At 43.6% G+C, this 20,352-nt stretch overlaps 2 protein-coding genes across 7 annotated transcripts in view; both read right to left on the bottom strand.

Annotated features, from left to right (window-relative positions):
* The window catches only part of CMYA5 (cardiomyopathy associated 5), a 49,368-nt gene extending 32,245 nt beyond the window's left edge, over positions 1-17,123 (bottom strand). For 2 of the 4 annotated variants that reach the window (XR_014012834.1, XM_081212575.1), the window contains exons 1-2: positions 16,550-17,123; positions 2,795-10,496 (exon numbers count right to left, since the gene is read on the bottom strand). Coding sequence is in view for 3 of the 4 variants with exons in the window: in XM_081212575.1 (XP_081068701.1) it covers positions 2,795-10,496; positions 16,550-16,635 (7,788 nt within the window). In the remaining variant the exon portion in view is untranslated. The remainder of the gene's footprint in view (positions 1-2,794; positions 10,497-16,549) is intronic. The other 2 variants (XM_081212573.1, XM_081212574.1) reach the window with 2 other exon arrangements.
* A 1,000-nt stretch (positions 17,124-18,123) lies between these two features.
* TENT2 (terminal nucleotidyltransferase 2) overlaps positions 18,124-20,352 on the bottom strand; it is a 34,094-nt gene continuing 31,865 nt past the window's right edge. For all 3 annotated transcript variants that reach the window (XM_081213004.1, XM_081213005.1, XM_081213006.1), the window contains exon 15: positions 18,124-19,971. In XM_081213004.1, the coding sequence (XP_081069130.1) occupies positions 19,897-19,971 (75 nt within the window). In that variant the 3' untranslated portion in view covers positions 18,124-19,896. The remainder of the gene's footprint in view (positions 19,972-20,352) is intronic.

Here is a 20,352-nt window from a genome sequence, read left to right as displayed (position 1 = left end):
TGGACAGTATGCATTTGTGATTCCCAGCAACTTGTGTTCAGAAGCATACTGATCTAAATAAAAAGGCTTTCTTATTACAAACTAAGGACAGGATCCCCAAAGGCCCATGCCTGCCTTCAAACCAGTAAAATAATCTTCATTAAATGATATCTAAGTGACTAACAGCCTGGTTTTATTTTTTTGATCTGTTTTCTTTCCTGTGCTCCTGAAGCTGTTTCTCAAAAGCTGCCCAGGATGTGGTTCTTGAGATAATAGAGGCAGCACTCATGAGTTATAACTGTCTGCCAGGCAGGAGCCTCCTTGACCTTCCTTGGTGCACTTGGCCATCTGTGCAAAAGCAGTTTGTGTTTTCATAAACACTCTTGACTTTAATCAGATTCCTCTATATGCCTAAAAAGGAAGGTTAAAGGAAGGCTGGAAATTAGCATCACCTATGAATTATAAGGGACACGGGTGGCGCTGCAGGTTAAACCACAGAGCCTAGGATTTGCCGATCAGAAGGTCGGCAGTTCGAATCCCCACGACGGAGTGAGCTCCCGTTGCTCCATCCCTGCTCCTGCCAAGCTAGCAGTTCAAAAGCACGTCAAAGTGCAAGTGGATAAATAGGTACCGCTCCGGCAGGAAGGTAAACGCCGTTTCCATGCACTGCTCTGGTTCACCAGAAGTGGCTTAGTCATGCTGGCCACATGACCTGGAAGCTGTATACCGGCTCCCTCGGCCAGTAAAGCGAGATGAGCGCCGCAACCCCAGAGTCGGCCAGGACTGGACCTAATGGTCAGGGGTCCCTTTACCTTTACCTATGAATTATAAAATGCACAGCAAACTATACTGTGCGCATAAATAGGGGGAAATCATTCTTCACTTCCAAGGTGAATGTGTTTTTTGGGGGAGAGAAATGTTTAATTCTGTGCGCCCCCCAATAGCCACCATCAATAGCTTATTGTACTGAGCATATTGCATAGCTGATGAAAGCTGAAGCAGTGAGAGTTCTGTTGTCTGAGTACCAAAGAACTCAGTAACATGTGGGTAGTGGAAATGAGACACACTGGTCAATGATCGAAAGCCATCTTTTTCCTGGTGAAGCAGATCACATGAAGGCTAGATTTCATTCCTGGCTCCCTTTCCAAGTTACAGAGCCAGGGGATGATGTCATGGGACATGCTCAAGTCCTTTGACTTTGAAGAAACCACTCTAGGGAATGAAATGGAGGCATGTGACTTCTTTGATATTCTTAGCAACTGCTTATCTTTCACAGTTGTAGTATGATTCTCTATATACTGAGAAGGAGGCGCTATTAAAAATCAATGGGAATTTGGCTATGTACATCAATGGATTTCACCCTTTAAAAAACAAACATAAAAAACCTCTTCACTGGAGTCAAACGTCATGAAAGAGCATGTTAGAAATCTTGCCAGGCAGGCCATTCTTTTTTTTTCAGCCTCTATCCATCATCTGTAAAATGTACATACTAATGCTAGTCTGCCTACATTGTGGTGTAGTGGTTAAGAGCGGTAGTCTCGTAATCTGGGGAACCGGGTTCGCGTCTCCGCTCCTCCACATGCAGCTGCTGGGTGACCTTGGGCCAGTCACACTTCTTTGAAGTCTCTCAGCCCCACTCACCTCACAGAGTGTTTGTTGTGGGGGAGGAAGGGAAAGGAGAATGTTAGCCGCTTTGAGACTCCTGAAGGGGAGTGAAAGGCGGGATATCAAATCCAAACTCTTCTTCTTCTACTACTCTTGAAAGCCCCCTCAGTTTCAAATGTGATTTTCCATAGGGCCCTGCTGCTGAATCAGTGCTGGTGCAAAGACACCCTTGAGTAATTGTGCTGTTATTTGGATCCTAATCAATGGCTTTTTAAATAGGGATACTCAAGATCTGGGTAATCTGAGGAAGCATCACGTTGAAGTCTGTATATTAGAGAAACCCAACCAGTTACCTAGATTCAAGAGGACCAACAAGGAATCAAAGTGCTTATTTAGAACTAGGCAGAACCACCATACCATTAGGCAGAATAAGAAAGACACCTTAGGCAACTCGTGCTGAGGTGGAGTGGTGTTAGCAGCCTCACACACTCTCTCCTGCACCCACTAACCTGCACTGTACATAAGTACAGTGGAGGAAGCTGCCCAATCACCAGTGCTGAAGGAAGACTCGGTGTCCCATCTGGTTGGATTATGGATGTAGAATGGTGGGGAGGGAAGTGCCATCTTTTCCTTCAGCTCAGGCAGGAAAAGGTCTTGGACCAGTTCTGCAAATATGACTTTAAAATTTGAAACTAAGGGCCAAAGCAGATCAATGCAGGAAAGCAATCATTGGATCACCCAGCTAATTTTGACTAATTTTGGTCAGAGTGGAGGTCCTGGCACAAGGGATGTATTTTTAGTATTTGCATTCTTTCCAGCCAGAAAAAAAGAGGTGACCACTCCCACACAAGGGGCTAAGAATATAGTTTAATTGTGAAAACACTTTCATTAATGCTGTTGCGCCTGGTGTGTTTCCAAGCAGAATTGCTCTTTCTCAGAGACAACTGTGAGACAAATTAAACACGATGGGTGATATCCAATGTTGGTCATAATCAAAGTAGATCCATTGAAAATCAATGGCTTTAATCTTAGCCTGTTTATGACTAACATTGGATGTCACCAAATACAATCTGCCTACATTAGGTCACTAACCTTTATTGGCTTGTCTGATCCTGCAGTGTATCTTATATAGTCCAGTGAAGCATCCCTAGTTAAGCATCAGTTTCAATGAGAACACAGGGCTGTAATTCCAAAAATGTCAATTGCTTACCTTTAATTCAGTCACAGCTGTATCCAAGTTTGTCACAGTGTGGTCTTTATGCTCCCCAGAAAGCTTGTCCTCAGCAGAGATGGGACATTTACACTGGCGGCAATAACTATCTAACAGTTCATGATCCGATTCTTTCTGTAGGACTTCAGTTTCTGGAACATTTCTTGGTAGCTTGTCGAGACCCATCAACTGAAATTCTTCTTCCTCAGCATACGTATTTGCCTCCCTTTCATTCACAAATTCATAACTATCACTAATGTGGTCTGAGGATTTTCTGTCATCAAACAGCAGCTCTTCATGAACCACTTCTGATGATGTTTCTTCCTCAAAGACATCATCTCGGCTAACCATTTCATAGTCCATGAGCTCAGCTAGATCTTCATCAATGTCACTGGACTCTTCCTCTTTTATTGAATACAATGGATAGGTATCAAAATCATGTGACAACAGAGAGTAGTCCAGTTCCCCAAAAGGCTTGTCAGATATTGCTTCAGGTGGTGGTTGGTATGCTGCCTCTCTGTTGGACTCAGTTAGATCACCCACAATATTTTCTTCAACTCTTTTTTCAGAAGTTTGTCCCTCAGTGTCCCTACAGAGAGTATGTTTATGGTCTAAAGGTTGTGTATCCTGTGCTATTAACTGGTCTTCTGCTTGTCCCTCACTTTGCCAGGGAGGGCTAACATGGTGGAATGCTGCATGAGATTGTGTGCTTTCTTCAACAGGTTTTGGGACAACCACATGAGCGTCTGTTATTTCACATTCCTGGTTTTGGCCAACTGCAACTTCCTCTGACTCATCTTGCACAGATGTTGCATTTTCAAAGACACTTGCTGCATAATCAAGTATTGGACAAGACTCCTCATCGCTCGTTTCTTCTGGTAATGCTTGGCCTGTTTCTTCAGGCAAGGATTCGTCTACACTTCTTTGACTGCTGTCATCATTACTTGCACCTGAACCAAAGAGCCCACTTCCAAAAGGAACTGCATGTGTGGGCTGGCAAGTTTCAACTTTTATGTCACCCATGATCTCAACTGGCCTATCTATCAATGCATCATTCAACCCCTCCAAAATTCCTTTTGGAGACAAGTCCTCTGTTTCCACATGCGTTTCAGCTAGAAAGTAAACAGGCTTAGACTCCTTGTCATCTAATTCATATTCACCTTTTGAAACTCTTGCTTGATTTAAGGCTTTTACAGTCCTAGGCTCATCTTTTAGAACCTGTTCTTTCTGGGATTCTTCCAAATTTGGACCATCAGCTTTAGAAACATCCCTTTCAAAGCCCAAGGATTCATCTTCTCTTCTCTGACTGAGTTCCTCATTACTTGCTCCTGAACCATAGAGCCCACTTCCAAAAAGAATTTCATTTGTGGGCTGACCATTTCCAACTTTTATGTCACTCATGATCTCAGCTGGTCTATCTACCAATGCGTCATCCAGCCGTTCCACCGTTCCCCTTGGTGACGAGACCTCCGTTTCAGCATGTGCTTCAGTTAGAATGTGAAGAGACTGAGGCTTCTTTTCACTTGGTTGATCTGCACATTTTGAAATGCTTTGTAGGGTTAAAGCTTGTTCATTAATGCCTTTATCTTTTAGAACTTGTTTCTTCTGGGACTCTTCCAAAGTTGGAGTGTCATCTTTAGAAACATCCCTTTCAAAGCACATTCCAGTACCATCATCTCGAGTAGGGCCTCTGGTGTGAGCGGATACGTCAGTATTCTCAGTCTCTTCATTTGATGGATATTTATGGCTATCTTCCTTAGGTTTTTCCACAGCTTCTTCATAAAGATCTTTATATAAAAATGCCAAAGTAGGTGGCACCTCAAGAAGCTCAGGATTGACTGTAGTGGCAGGCAAAGAAATTAATGGAGATTGGGATAGCACATCTTTTTGTGTGTTAGATAGGGGTTCACCTGCCAAGTTAAGCTTATCCTCTGTGTTTTCATCCTTTTCCCTAACAGCATCAATTATTTCACCTTTGATTAATATTTTTGAAGGGTCTTCATGACTAGCTGTTGTGTTTTCTTTCTCGGCCATTCTATCGAAGCCTTCATCCAAATTTCTTTCTAGTGAAGAAAACTCTATAATATTTTTTGTGCCTGCAGTTGGAAGTGTTGCAGAATTTTCTACGGTAACTTCAAATTGCCTCTGTACTTCCTTAAAAGACTGTTCGTTTCCTGTCTGGATGAAGCAGGTCTCATCAACGACAGTATGCTTTTCAATGTGATCTATACCGTTATCATTTACACCACCATCTTCATTGCTTTCTTGAACAATAGAAACTTCCTTTTTCTTTTCTACACTTTCCTGGACCCCCTTTTCCTTGACAAGTTCATTTGATTTGCTTTCCTTATTTTCATGATTGTCCTCTTCTATGCCTTCTGAGGTTTTTACACTTATTTTGCACCTTGAAAATTCCTGGTCAACAGCCATATCTCCAGCATCATGGAATGGTTTTCTTTTCTGCAATGCAGCTGTTTCCAGGTGTTCTAATCTCTCCGGCATATGCTTCTCTTCTTCTTTATCAGCTGAAGAATTGAGTGGAGCAGCATGAATATTCACTACCTTGTTACCTTCAGAAATCTCTTTTCCTTGACGAAGTTCAACACTAGGTATGGCTGTCTCCCTCAGTTTCTCGTGATCTTTTAATTCCTTTTCAGGCTCTTTCAAAGTTATCTCCGCACTAGGCAAACACTTGATTTCTTCCGTTTTCGAAAAGTCTCCCGCACTAATTTGTATTGTCTTGTTGTCAGTCGTATGTGAGTCTGCAGAAGATACTGAGGAATGTAAGTTGTGTGTTAAAATATCATTTATGGGCTCTGGTATTACAGCATCAGAAGGCTCATTTGGAATTAAATTAGGTAGCGTAGGAGTCTCAGAAATATTTTCCCTTTCATCTCCATAAGTAACATCTGCTTCAGGTTTACTAGCAAACTGTTCCACTTCAAAATGTGTTGTAGGAAGCTCAGTTTCTTCGTTAATAGTTACATTAGTCTCAGGGGGGCTAGTTGAAATGCTGTCTGATCTTTCTGTTAACAAATCAGCTTCCTTGAAAGGAGGCTGGCTGTCTAGATTCTCTTTTTCTGAGGTCAAAGTAGTATATATTTTCTTTGCCTTAGCAAAGAGAAAGGCTGCAAAAGACACGGGTTCTTCTGGCATCACGTTAGCTACTTTGGGAGGATGCTTGGTCTCTTGTTCCTCAACTTCTGCAATTAGATCCAGTGAAGCAGAGCTGGATTGATCCAATACAGATGCTGGTGAGACTGATGCTGGTTGTGAACGAACTTCCCGCTCCTCTGCTTTCTCAGTGAGAAGAGATGCATCTGGTGGTGGCTCTCCTGGGAATTGTGTTTCTGTGGAATAAGATGAACCTAAATGTTCCAGATCCAGTGATGCAGTTACCAGTGGATGCTGGACTTTCTCATTTTCCTGTACTGACAAAGCAGACTCTTTGCGTTCTAACTTGACAGCTTCAGTCCTTGGTGCCTGGATTTCTTGCTCCATAACTGCATCCGTCAGCTCTGATAACTTAGAAACTCCAGAATCCACTTCTGCAGGTTTCTTAAAGTAGCCCTGACCTTCCTGCGATCCTGTCTCACCAGGAAGCTGCGATGAATCTTGAACAGCTGCAGAAGAGTAAGGCTGAGCCCTTTCCACCTGGGATTCTTTTACTGACTGCAGTGAACGTAGGTGTTCCAACTCCTGTGGTAGGACAGGTGACTTTAGAGGAGCATCTTCCTCCTTTGTCTCTTCAGTGCCCCAAATTACCGTTCCTTGGTTTTCTCTTTCTCCCTTGTGATGCAATATTTCTTCTTGTACAGATGGTACAATGGAAGGTGAATATAGGGGAGTTTCTTGCTTCTGGATCTCTTCAGTAGAATTCAGCAAGGTCACATCCTCTAGCTCTGGTTGTGCTGTTTTGGGGCAACGCAGCTCAATGTCCTGGCTCCTTGCTTCAGGCTGTGCTGCAACAAGCAAATGAGACTGACCGCTTTGCACATCTGCCCCTCCAGCATCCAGATGTTTTGACTCTTCCCTCAGAAGTGAATGAGGCTGATCTTGGTTCTCTTCTTCAACAGCAGCATATGATGAAATTACTTCCTTAGAAAGTTGTTCTGAGGATAAAGGTGAGGAAGGAGGGGCTATTTCCTTTACTTCCTCAGAAACAAAATCTTCTGGAATGGAATTTGATTCCTTTGGCATCATCTTTGTGTCTACAGGTGACACAAGTGGCTCTCCCTTGGCTTCACTAATGAGGAAGGCTGCAAAGGACAGTGACTCATCTGGCGCCATTTTTGGAGTTTCAGGAAAGGGGGTTTGGTTTTCTTCTATCTTGGCTTTATCCTCAAGAACTGTGGAAGAGTAGCTTGGCTGCTCATTTAATGCATTTAATGCCTTATTTAATGCATCAGATAAATAGCTTTGACTCTCCTGTGTTTCTGAAACAGCAGTAGGATATTCCAATTCAGGTGTTGGAGTTAAGAGTGGATAAAATTCAGATTCTTCTCTTTCTGATGAGATGAGGTGTTCATCTTCTGATTCTGGAGACACAAACGTGTGTGACTGAAGGTTTCCTTCCTCTGTGTTCTGAGCTGGGAAAGATGCTTCTAAATGTTTTTCTGATTCAGACACTTTATGTGACACTTTGTCTTGTTCCATTTCTGCAGTGACAGCCTGAATAGCCTGATATGTCACCTCTTTCAATACTGGTTCTGTAGTGTAGCATTTCTCTGATTCAACCTCAGTGTATGGTATACTTAAAGAACCAGATTCAAGGGCTGCCGCTGCTGCTGCAACACACTGGTCTTCCTGTGGTTCTGTCAAATAAACCGACTGGGATAAATCTTGTTCAGTTGCAGATAAATGAGGCTGGATCTCATTGACCTCCATTTCCTCCACTGACTGCAGTTTACTGACTGATTCCATTGGAAGAACTGTATGTGATAACTGATGAGTCGTTTGCTCAATCTCTGACTCCATCCTCCCTTGTTTTCCTGGCATGAATACAGGATGCAGTGAAGGCTCAGTGATGGATTTGTCAGGATGCCTCTCTTTCTTATCTGCATCATCAACAGAATGCAATGCAGTTGCTTCTTCTAACGGAAATGATGCAGAGGAACCCTGTTTAATGCTCTGCATTGTTGATTCACATTCAGCTGAATGTTCTGGTTCAAACTGTGTGGTTGCAAATAAAGGAAACCAACCATCTTGCTGGCCTTCCTCATCCTGGTCCTCAGAACTCAGCTTTGCATCTGAAGGTGGGCATTGCTGGTTTTCTTCTTTTGCTGCTTCTTGGGGTGGAACAGATGCTTTACTTGGAGGTTCTACAGATAAAGGCGAAACCAGCTGAGTTGTTTTCCTATCTATGGCAACATCCGGCTCTCTTGAAATAGACTCTGATTCTTCTGATGGAACTTCTGTGGGAGACAAGGGATGAACTTCTACTTTTGTTACTTCAGCCATTTGGAAGGTGGCAGTGGGAAGTGATACTTCTGCTGTTTCAGCAGCTGTCTCGGGAGAACAAGGCAGGCTGTCTTTTTTCTCCATTTTCTCTGTTGGGTAGGGTAAAGCAGAGCATCGCTGTTCTGAAAGCAGTGTTACAGTTTCTAGTGAAGGCTGCTGAGTCTCCAACATTTCTACCTTCTCAGCAGATGAAACAGATGACAGTTGCTCTGAAGAGTCGAGTGCTTCAGCAGGAGAGTTTGCACTGACTTCGTTACCTTTGAGATGCAGTGGCTCCAAGAGTTCAAATCCCTGTGTTGCCTTTATAGGTTCAGAGATGACTGGATGTTCGCTTTCTGACTGTGCACATGCTAGAGAGTGTTGCTGGATTTCCTCTCTCTGTGCTTCGGGAATAGGGAGTGAAGAATCCAGCCACTGAGATCCTGGCTGTGCTGTCTGATTTTTAATTTCACTTCTTGAGTGTAGTGCATCTGACTGTTCTGGCTGTAGTGATGCTGTCACAGATATCTGTGCTTCAACAGCTTCCTTTGCCAAATCTGGTTCCAGGTGCTCGTTTTCTCTTTTCTCTGCTCCACCCATGAAGTGTGTGGGCTGTGAAAGTCCAATATGTTCCTCTGCAACTTCACAGGAATCGCTCTGAGGCTCCTGTGTTTCTATTCTGCTAGCTGCAGAAGATAAATTGGGTGCAGTTTCAGCTTCCCCAACTTCCCATTCTTTCAACGGATACATCAAATGTGCCGGCTCTGCTTGCAAAAGTGTGGTTGGTTGCTCCTGCGCCTCTTCTTTCTTTGAATTTTCCGCCTCCAGCTGTTTCTCTTCTTGCTTTTCTCTTTCACTAACTGGAGGAGGTAATTTTGCCTGCTCAGACACAGGCTCTGCGGGTTCAGGTGAGCAAACAGGGATGTCTTGCTTCCCGGCCTCTTCAGCAGAATGCAACAAGCCTGAATCTTTGATCTCAAATTGTGAAGGGATTGTGAAGCCAATATCTGGGTTTCTGATTTCAGTAAAAAGAGAATCTTGGGACTCAAAGTGCTCAGCAGCAATATTATTTGGGTACTGCACATCCTGAGCTGCAGATTCTGATAGCTTAGAGAAAGTTGAGTCATCCTGATTCTCTGCTTCATTAGCAGGCTGGGAAAGGGGTTTGGTAGAAACAAGTGGAGGAGGCTGCATTTGCTCTGCCTCCGCCTCCGCCTCCTCTGTTTCAACAAGGAGGCTGGGCAACTTTTCTGACACAGCATTTGCTGTATTAGAAAGCTGAGATTGCTTTCCCCTTTTCTCCATTCTGTCATGACGATCTGGTGAAGCAAACCTTGCCTGTTCTGGGGCTGTCATTCGCGTGGCGGGGGAATGTGATTCAGTGTCCAGCTTCTTTGCTTTGTCAGTATGCAGTGGTGAAGTTGTTGGTACCATTTTGGAAGCCTTATCTGGAGGTTCAGGCAGAAAAGACCGCCGCACTCGCTCCTCATCTCTGCTACGGGGAACAGTCTTTGCAAGCATTGCCTGCATACGCTTGAGATGCAGGATTTCCTTCTGGTTATTCTTAATGGTGGCTTGTTGTTCAAGATGCTTTAAAGATGCCTGGAACATGGCTTGCCTGGTGAATTTTTTGGGTGGTTCTCTTGGCTTCCTGACTACAACAACTGTAGGCGGAGGCAAATCTATATTGTTCACCCGGCGGAAAATCTTTTTATTTCTTTCTTCCAATGCTGCAGTGAGTAGCTGAATCTTAGCTCTTACCGTTCCTTCGAGGGGCAGCTCTGCCTTTTTCATGAAAACATTTTCTTTTTCTTCTGGCAATGGATCCACCGCTTCCTGTGTAATTTGTACCAAATAGTTTTTTATCTTTGAAGGTTGCACTTGAAGGGTCCATGACTGTGGATCAGCAGGATCTAATTCTCTTTCCAATGCTTTTGCTTCTGTTGGCCTTCCAGAAAAGCCATGTTTTTCATTGTCTGGGCCCATTTTCTCATTTGGTGACAGGGGCACCTGAAATGGTGAGTTCCTTGTTCTTTTCTGTACCATCTTTCCTTCATCCATCAAAGATATAGATTTCCCTGGAGGACCTTCCATGTAGGAGTTTTCCATACTATAAACACCAGACGTAGCACTAGTTTCTGAGGCTTGGGATGTGGAACATCTACTTGAACTTGTCTCCCACATCTGTGCACTATCTTCACTATGAATGGCATCCATGGCATCCGATTTTACCTCTTCATGCTGATTAAGGCTTTTTAAACTGCTAAAAAAAAACAGATTTTAAGAAACTATAACCTTATTATTATTATTGCTATTATTATTATTAAAAACAGAATCACAGAAGATTAAAATATATCAATTATGTGGGGTTTTTTATCTATTACAGCACATTATAGCATTGACTGTAAGTGTGATCTCATGAAAAAGAATTTTCATTTATTCAAGAATAAAAAACCTACACCCTGCCTACTTTCTAAGGAATGCAAGGCAGCTAACAAGTTATAATGCAACAACAATGTATTTTTTAAAATCCTCTAATTAAACCCCCATAATAAAAAATAAAAACCACAAAACCACAACAACAATTCCAGCAAAGCCAAGCACCAGACAATCAGCTGTCCATCAGGGTTTCCCACAGGCATTCAGGTGGCCCCTGGAAGAAGAGAGTGCTGGACTAGATGGGCCATTGGCCTGATCCAGCAGGCCCTTTGGAATGGATGCTGAAGCCATATAGTGACAGAGGCTGATGCACCTCATTTGTCAAGACACGCCACTCAGAAGGGTGCAAAAATGTATTTTTCAATAGAAATAGAGTGGTACCTCAGGTTAAGTACTTAATTCGTTCCGGAGGTCTGTACTTAACCTGAAACTGTTCTTAACCTGAAGCACCACTTTAGCTAATGGGGCCTCCTGCTGCTGCCGTGCCGCCGGAGCACGATTTCTGTTCTCATCCTGAAGCAAAGTTCTTAACCTGAAGCACTATTTCTGGGTTAGCGGAGTCTGTAACCTGAAGCGTATGTAACCTGAAGTGTCTGTAACCCGAGGTACCACTGTATAGTATATCTCACCATAGTGTCTATGTGTCTGCTCACTCTGATATTTATGCACTAAAAGTTAATGGGCAACTTCAAAGTCCCTGCTCTCCCTTTTTGTGGTTCCTCATCTTTAAACTGGACAGCCCTTCAGACAGAAGACTCCTTCAAAGAGAGAAGTGTCCTCTCTAAAGTAGGGCACATGGCCACCCTGTAAGATACAGAATACGTGCCTTTCAGAGTTGGATACCTACCTACATTAATCTAAGGTGTTTCAGTTAAAACATGAAAGCTATGGGAAAATATTAACCCAACTAGAAACCAGGCTCTTGTTGCTTGAATAGAGACAAACCATTGTTTTGGGCTCTTAAAATTAAACAGGGGAGAAAGAAAGGTGAGAGAGGATTCATAAACAAATATGTTGACAGGAACCGTATTTCTGCTGCATTCTACACAGAACTCTCCTGGCGCCTCGTCCACTGCCTCTCTCCTATCCCTGCAATATGTACTAGGATCTTGCTTTTAACTAGAAGAAATATTGACCAGGTACAGTAATAGCAGCAAATCTTCACACTTTTTAATGCAGTGCTCACTGCCGAACAGATTGCCCAGACCTGCTGTAATCGATCAGTGTCTCATGCCTCACTGACACGTCTTCTGTGTTTTATTTTGAATGAAGCAAACCTCCCAGCGTAGGATGATATGAGGCCGGCCAGCTTTGGCTCTGGCAGACAGTCAAGTCCCACCAATTCAGTTGAGCAATTTCCTTCAAAATCAGAACTGCATCCAAGCCGGTGACTGAGCTACATATGGAAACCAGAGAACTTTAGGGTCACTTGTTTGTTAAGTATTCACCCTGATTTGTTTGCACCAAGTTTGTGGGAGGGTTATACGGCATCCAAGGTTTATTGAGAATTCGTGATGATCTGCTGGCAGGGAGGCTATATAACAGGATGTCACACAACTGTTATCCCGTGTTTCCCAGCGCATTTTCCTCTCTCTGTGAGAAGCCAAGTTACAGGGAACCAGGTAGAGGGCCTTCTCGGTAGTGGCCCCCGCCCTGTGAAACACCCTCCCACCAGATGTCAAAGAGAAAAATAACTACCAGACTTTTAGAAGACATCTGAAGGCAGCCCTGTTTAGGGAAGCTTTTAATGTTTAATAGACGATTGTATTTTAATAGTCTGTTGGAAGCCGCCCAGAGTGGCTGGGGAAACCAAGCCAGGTGGGCGGGGTATAAATAATAAATTATTATTATTATTATACCTTGAAAGCAGAGCAAAGCCGTTGTGGTTAGTAGCCATGTGTAGCCTTATCCTCCATGAATCCCTTTTTAAAGCCACCCATGCTGGCAGCCATCTCTACATCTTGGGGAGTGAATTTCCAGCACATCTCCTCAGTTGCACCCAGATTACATTTCACCCTGGATCTGATCTCTTGCACCTAACCTTGGCTTGACCTTGACTTTCTGGGTGCTTTTTGCAACCGCTTGGTAGCACTATGTGAGAGCCAAAGTCTTCTGTGGATTCTGTTGGGATGTGGGCCTGCTCTGAATGGGGGTGTAACCCTTCTGGAGGAGGGGGCACCTAGCTTGGTGGTGCTTCTAGGTCCATTCCTGTAGCTTGAGACTCCAAGAGCCTTGGTGACACTGAGTGTCTTCTCTATCAGCTTTGACTGGTGGCCCAGCTGTGCCCCTATGTGGACAGGGATAGCCTAGCATCTGCAGTCGGTGCTCTGGTAACCTCTGGTTGGATTACTGCAGTATGTTGTATGTGGGGCAGCCTTTGAAGATGGTTTGGAAGCTGCAACTGGTGCAGAATTCAGTGGCCAGATTGTTGACTGGGGAAGGATAACCTGAACATATAAACACCAATTCTGGCATGACTGCACTGGTTACCAATTTGGTGCCCAGGCTGAATTCAAAGTGCTGTTTTTGACATATAAAGCCTCATGCAGCTCAGGACCTCAATACCTCAAGGATCACCTCTCCCCACGTGAACCAAACTGGACCCTGCAAGTGTCATCTAAGGCCCTTTTCCATGTGGCCCCTTCACTGGAGACCCACACTGTGGTAACAAGAGAATGGGCCCTTTCTGTGGTGGCTCCCTGCATCTGGGGTTGCTGTCCCCAGAGAGGCTTACCTGCCAACCTAGCAGTTCGAAAGCATCCCAGTGCAAGTAGATAAATAGGTACGCTGAGGCGGAGAGGTAAACGGCGTTTCTGTGTGCTCTGGTTTACATCACTGTGTTCTGTTGTGTCACAAGTGGTTTAGTCATGCTGGCCACATGACCCAGAAAGTTGTCTGTGGACAAACGCCAGCTCCCTCGGCCTGAAAGTGAGATGAGCACCGCACCCCATAGTCACCTTTGACTGGACTTAATCGTACAGGGGTCCTTTACCTTTACTTTTTTTTTTACCTGGCACCATCTCTGTCTTATTTTAGACACCAGGCAAAAAGCTTCAGTGGTTTGGGCTCTTAATTTCAATGGTTTTGAGTGCCTGTGGTCTCTTTTAGTGGGGGAATATAGTGTAATTTCCTCCTCTCTTCCCCACTATGCAATCTGCATTTTAAAAACCCCTGTTATTTGTGTTTTGACATCATTGCTTTAGAAGCGCTGATCTTGGCAGCTGCCTCCCATAAAATGTAGTTCTGCCCTCAGCACAGCAGCTGGCACAACTGGGTCATAAGTACACTTTGAGTGCTTGAGAGAGAGAAAGGGCAAGGCAACTTCAGTTTTCTGCTCCCACTTCCCTAATCCAGCTTGCTCTCGTGCTGAAGATGAATTTGCAGCTACATTTTTAAAAACCACTAACACTACAGCCACCCTCACTTCAGGGCGCAGCGTAAGAGATCATTTGGGCGAGTTCCCAGAGACAGGCAACACATTTATCAAGTCACGTTAGTCATTTCCATTAATCACATTCCCATTCTTCTTCAGAAGCAACACACACAGAGAATCCATTTGGCTAATTAAACTAGTGTAAGTAATGCAAAGCCATTTATCCTTGCTATATTAATCAGTGGCGTAGTGGTACATGCTGAGGTGCAGGAGCCGATCATGACAGCTCCCATAACTGCACTGCTAAGAAAAGTCTGCAAATGCAGGCAATTGTATTAATCCATTATTAGAGATATGTACACACACCAGAGAGCACCAGGACATGTAAGCACCATGCATATAAGTATCAGGGTGGTTGCAATTGTATGCGCCGTTCAACCCAGAAATGATTGCGCATCAACAAATTATCTTCGGCCCAGATGAAATGCAGCGTTTACCCTTTAATTAAAAATGCAAACCATCTCGCAAAGGAGTGTTGCCATTTAAATGGCTAGCATGAAGAAATAGGGACCCCATCAAAGAAAACAAAAGAAGTATCCAGCCTTAACTTAATGGGTTTCCTACAAAAAGGGTAAATGAAGATTTAATGGCTGGGGGAATATGGCCTGGCATTTTGATGCCAATGATATCCTGTGGGGACTTTCTACAAGAGGATCCATCACACAATAAAACATCCATCTGAAACCACCTCCAGTATTAAATCTACCTTGCCCCAGGGGAATTTCAGGAGAACAAAGCTGAGCTGCAAATTCAGCCTCAGGAAATTCTTCACACAGTGCCGTAAATGAGCTACGGTATTTGCTACCATAAAACATAGTGGTGGGTCTCCAGTGTGGACAGTTTTTAAAGGGGATTAGACAAAACTAGAGGATAAGGTTATCAATAGTTATTCACCATGCTTATATGCTACCTCCAGTAGCAGCAATATGTCTCTGAATACCAGTTACTGAGGAGCGTGAGGAGGACAGTTATGACACCCAGACCCTGATTGTGGGATTCTTATAGGCATCTGGTTAGCTGTTATGGGAAACAGAATGGTGGACAAGATTTGGCTTTGGTCTGGTCCAGCAAGACTCCTCTTATGTTATTTAGGAGGGCAGATGGACCAAATTGGAGCTGCATAATACCTGTTCTGCCTTTGTAAGAACTTGATCATTTAGTGTGGCAACACCCTGCCTCTTGAGATCAAGTAGGCACCTTCAGTTGGTGCCTGATAAAAAGATTCCCAGATGCATAGAAAGTTGAGTTGATTTTAATCTGCTTTTATATTTTAACTTTTGTAGGTTTTAAAGTACGGTTGTGAATTTCCCCTCAATTTTATCGTTTTGTCTTTCTGTAAACCACTTTGAGGGTTTTCACAATCAATTTTAGGAAACAAACAAACCGATCTGTGGCATGACGACTTTGGGGGAACCAGTTTTTGCCGCTAGAGGTTTCCCTCTTTTAAAAGCAAGATGTATTCTTCTTTTATTATTATTAAATCTAGGTAGGGCAAACCAGTTGTGCAGGTAAGGCAGTGATCTAGTAGCCCCCCCCCCCCCACACCAGCATGCTGGCTAGGGCTCTGTCTCCATGGGGGACGGCTCCAGGGAGAGGAGAAAAGGACAATTCAGTAACCAAGTGACAGCAGATCTTGAGCCAAAGCAGCAAGACAAGGCTCCCTGTACTACCAAGTCTTCACCTCCAGCAGTTCAGACCTCCCTGGTTTCAGTGTGAGTTTCTATTTTGTAGTCAAAATGGGCTTATTGCTACAAAGTCCTGAACCAGAAACTGGGAACCAACATAGTAAACTTTTCTGGCTAGGAATCTTCCTTAACTATATACGTACATCTGCTACTGCTTTTGGGGTGCCCTTTCCATTCATCTATTGGGTGCAGAGCTGAAATCACCCCATTTTTAGGAGCCCTGTTCTGTCAGACCAAGCAACAAGCCATGCCGAAAGTACATGAAACGCAAACGGCCTGTAGCCTCCAAACACAAACTGAGTCACAACCACCACTCATTTCCACACACACACACCCCGCAAGCAATCGATTCTTTAATTAAAGTTCTCCCCCACCTCTCATTGCACCATGGGTTATGGCGTTTTTAAAAGAATAAAGGACTCGTCCGCTTCACTTACACACACACACCCTGAGAGTAATGGAGATTGATATGCAGTGACGAGCCAGCTCGGAAGGAGCAGGAGGAGATGCCAATCCAACTGGCACAACGCAGGATCTTTAAATAGAAAATGCCTTTTGCACACAGGCCAGGCACTTTCAGAATCACAACCAGCTGCATTCAGAATCGTCAGAAAGCTCCCCCTCATCCTCAAAACTTTCATCTCCTTTTTGATGCCGCACAGCATTTGCACAAAGGCACTTCTCCCCGTTCCAGTTCTCCAGAACTTCTTGACAGCCTGTAAGTAGGCTGTAGAGTCTCATTTTTGAAAGGTATCGTACCTGTTTGGCTCATATTCATCCTCCTCTTCATCTTCCATGGAGACGTCAGGTGATCCGTCAGACTCATAGTTGCAGTCGGTCTCCATTTTGTCCCCCAGGTCACTTTCCCTAGCTGTGTTTATCCCCCTCTACTCAATACTCTCCAGGGTTGCCCGAAGCAAACTGTCATCCACAGCAGCTCGGCTCTCCTGACTCAGGAAAGTCTTTAAATAGAACGACGGAAAGTTGAAACATCAAACCGCTGCTGCCACCTTGGACTGGCCACTGGGTCCTAACACCACCTTGTTTCCAGGGCCAGCAAATAGGTGGCTGGCCTGCAAATTAGTGGCCTTGATCTATCTATGGCTTCCTGGGCCAGAGCTCAGGCAGGCCTAACCACCTGTGGCTCTGAATGCAGATAGGTCTTCCCCTGCAGCATCCAGACAGTCCAGGAGGCTACTATCACATTCTCTCTTGCTGGATCAAGACATATTTGTTTCTTATCATATTCACATCATGTTTTCCCTCTGAGGAGTTCAAGATGGTCTCTCCCTTCCTGTTGTATCCTCACAAGAAGCCTATGAGGGAGATTAGGCTGAGAGTCTGTGACCGGCTCAAGGTCACCCAGTGAGCTATGAATTGCCATTTATACTTTGTGTTATGTAAGAACTTTTCGCATGTGCTCTCTTGTCTATATGCAGCACATGCTCTCATACACACACAAAAGTACAGGGGCACAGGATTCTCAAGAAATGTTACTGTCCAGCTGTGGAATCAAGTAACAGAAGGAGGTCCATCAGCATCCATGTTTGCTCATTCGCTCTTTACCCTTCCCATTTAGTCGCCTCAGTTCTGAAGCAGAAGGACCTCAGCTTAGCAGTAGAACATTTAGCCTTGCATGCAGGAGGTCCCAAAATCAATCCCAAAGTCTACCATCAGGGCTGGGAAAATATGAGCTTACCACATGGCAGAACTGAAATGGTTTCTTCTTGTCTTCAACTTTGGTTAGTCTATAGATTTATAAACTGTACAAAAAGTGACATTCTATTATTATTATTATTATTATTAGTAGTAGTAGTAGTAGTAGTAGTAGTAGTAGTAGTATACCCAAAGGTCTCAGGGTAGTTACAATATAAAAACACAATATAAAAGCACAAAAGCAATTGAATAACACCCCCACCCCATTTTAAAAAGGGCATTATCTTGGGATCATTGCTGAAAATGTTCTGCCTTGTGTCTATCAACCTAACTCCTCCTGATGAGTACCCAAGCAGGGCTCCCACAGAGGCAGAGAGAGAGAGGTGATCTGAGTGATTCACACCATTGGCACATGCAACCCACTATCAATGCAACATGGAGCCCAGCCACCAAGAAACTGGTGTTTGTGAGTGTGTGTAGCAGTAGCAGCAACAACATGTAAACTGTGTCCCAGAACATACTTCTAGCCCATCATATTAGGGCTAGCCCCATAAGTCGTGTGCAAGGCTAAAATGTTTAAATCCAAATTTCTTCACATCACTGAGATTCATAAAGCACTCTTCACAATACTACCAGGCTACACAATAAGAGCCGAGAAGCGGATTGAAAGAAAAAGGTGAAATATACAAAAGATAGCTTTATTTTCAATACAGAAACTTTATTCCACTTGACACAATAAAAATATTAAACTTAGAGGGGAAAGGAAGTTCGACATCAGTGAAAAGTAAACATTTGTTAACATATGAATTGGACTGCAATAAATATAAGAGGCACAAAATGTGCAACAGCAGATCTAAAATAAGTCTCATACTTCTTGGGGGGAAAGTTAAAATTTAAGTTTTCTTAAATCCTGATTTATATAGCAGCTGACCAACATACAAATATTTACACAAAAATAGAAACAAATTAAAACAACAACAACTTGGCTTATCGTAGCAGCTATTTTTCGCAGTTGTCACTACTTTATATATATATGGAAAGAAAACGGTAGGAGAGGGCTCAACTCATGGCAGCTCCACAATTTACAACAGAGCAGTGGGATGGGTGTATGAGGAAGTGGAAAGAACGTATGCTTCCTTACACTGCTGTTGTGGCGCAGGAAACTGGGGAGGGGGTTGTACAAGCCACGGTACCATCCTTGTAGGATCCATATATCACAATGGAAGTGCAGTTAAGAGGAAGTACAATTCTCCCTTGCCTTTCCTTTCCCTCTGCTTCACTGTAATGTTCAACGCCACCCTCAGTCTGCAGTGAGCATCAAGCAACATAGAGCAGTCTGCCATAAAAAAAATATTCCCTGCAGTGCCTGTAGATCAAGTAGGAATACAGAGCCCACTGACCATTCCTAATGGCAGGCAAACTGCCTGACAACATCCTGATTTTTTGCAGCCCCAGGATGGCCGGAAACACACAAAATGCTTTTCAAACCCAAGGAGCTGCCATACATGGATGGCAGGCTGCATTCAGCTCAGCATGTCACACATTATGCAAGCCTAACAGATGATTCAACTGCCTTGAAGTTATTCTGCTGCTTTAAAATTCCAGTAAAGAATTCAACCCCCAGAAATTCTCGCTGAGGTGGCAAACCTGCTGCATGAGTTGTGCCACTTCAGACTGCAGGTTGGGGGGGGGGGGCTCACAACTTGAACAGGCTCTTCCATTTAACGAAATTCCTTCCACACAGGAAGCTGCAAGTCAGGAAAGGTTTTAACCTGGCCTCCTTATACCCAGCACCTGGTTTTCAATGTGGAAGGGAATTCTGTTCTATGGAGGAGTAGTCAGTCCTACGCAATCTAAAGTAGCACAAACCAAATACATTTGCGAGCTCATTGAGAATTAAGCCACATCAGCATCATCATTTAGGGTGTAGTTGTTATTTTTTCTTTAAAAGTTGCTGTTTCTTATTACAAGATTATTAAAAGCTGAAAAGAGCCAAGGAGAGCCAAAGTGCATATTGCATTTTGCAGCTGTAAAGCAGGAGCTACTCTCTCTAGTAAGGAAATGTGCACAGTATGCTATACTTTAAAGTCACGGCCTGACTGTCATACATTTCATCTATACATTTCAATATTCCATGTAGCTGAGTCAAACCACTACAACGTAAGTTAACAATAAATCAAACTTCCAACAGATTTGCAAAATTAGTATTACAGCAGTCTCTTTATTGATCACTGATTCAATATGTTTTGGAAAGCCAGTCTTCAAATTGTTAATGCATTTCATGAAGGTTGTATTTAATTCTTACAAAAGTTTCCTTAACAAAATTTTGAAAGAATAATCTCCTCTTTAAAAATAAGATCAGTGGGAAGGGAGGGGGGAAATGCATCCCGGGGTTTCAGTAATGTCTTTTGTGTATTTCAGAATGGTCCACTTAAGGAGAAGGAAGCCAATTATCTTTTCTGTAGAGTTGCTCTTAAAGGGAGTACACAGTTCAAGTCCCTCCTGTCTCTCAATCTCTGCCATGACTATGAAACAGAACAAAATGCAAAAATGAACATACTGGAACATATTAAAGAAAGACAACAAAATTAGTAAGATTCACAACCAAAGTAAGTACAGTGCACAGTGTGCAAGGGGTTGAGTGCGCCATAAGAATTTCCGACTCTCTTGAAAAGCGAATCGTTGCAGGGCCATTTCCTCAAACCACATCCACCTGCCCCACACCGGACAGCATATGTGACATCAAGTGTGGGACAGGTAGAGACACAGCTGTCTTAGTGGGCACTCCGACTGTTTCATGGCAAGCAAGACTTGCTGTCAGTGCTGATCAGCTGACTAGTGGTGACAGCAAGCCCTGGTGATATTGGCTGTGCTGCAAAGGTTTGCAAATGGAACTGCTCGTTCAG

Source organism: Podarcis bocagei (genome assembly GCF_964188305.1).
Source record: "Podarcis bocagei genome assembly, chromosome: 11".
Taxonomy (NCBI): domain Eukaryota; kingdom Metazoa; phylum Chordata; class Lepidosauria; order Squamata; family Lacertidae; genus Podarcis; species Podarcis bocagei.
This window is presented reverse-complemented; position numbering and strand designations above follow the sequence as displayed.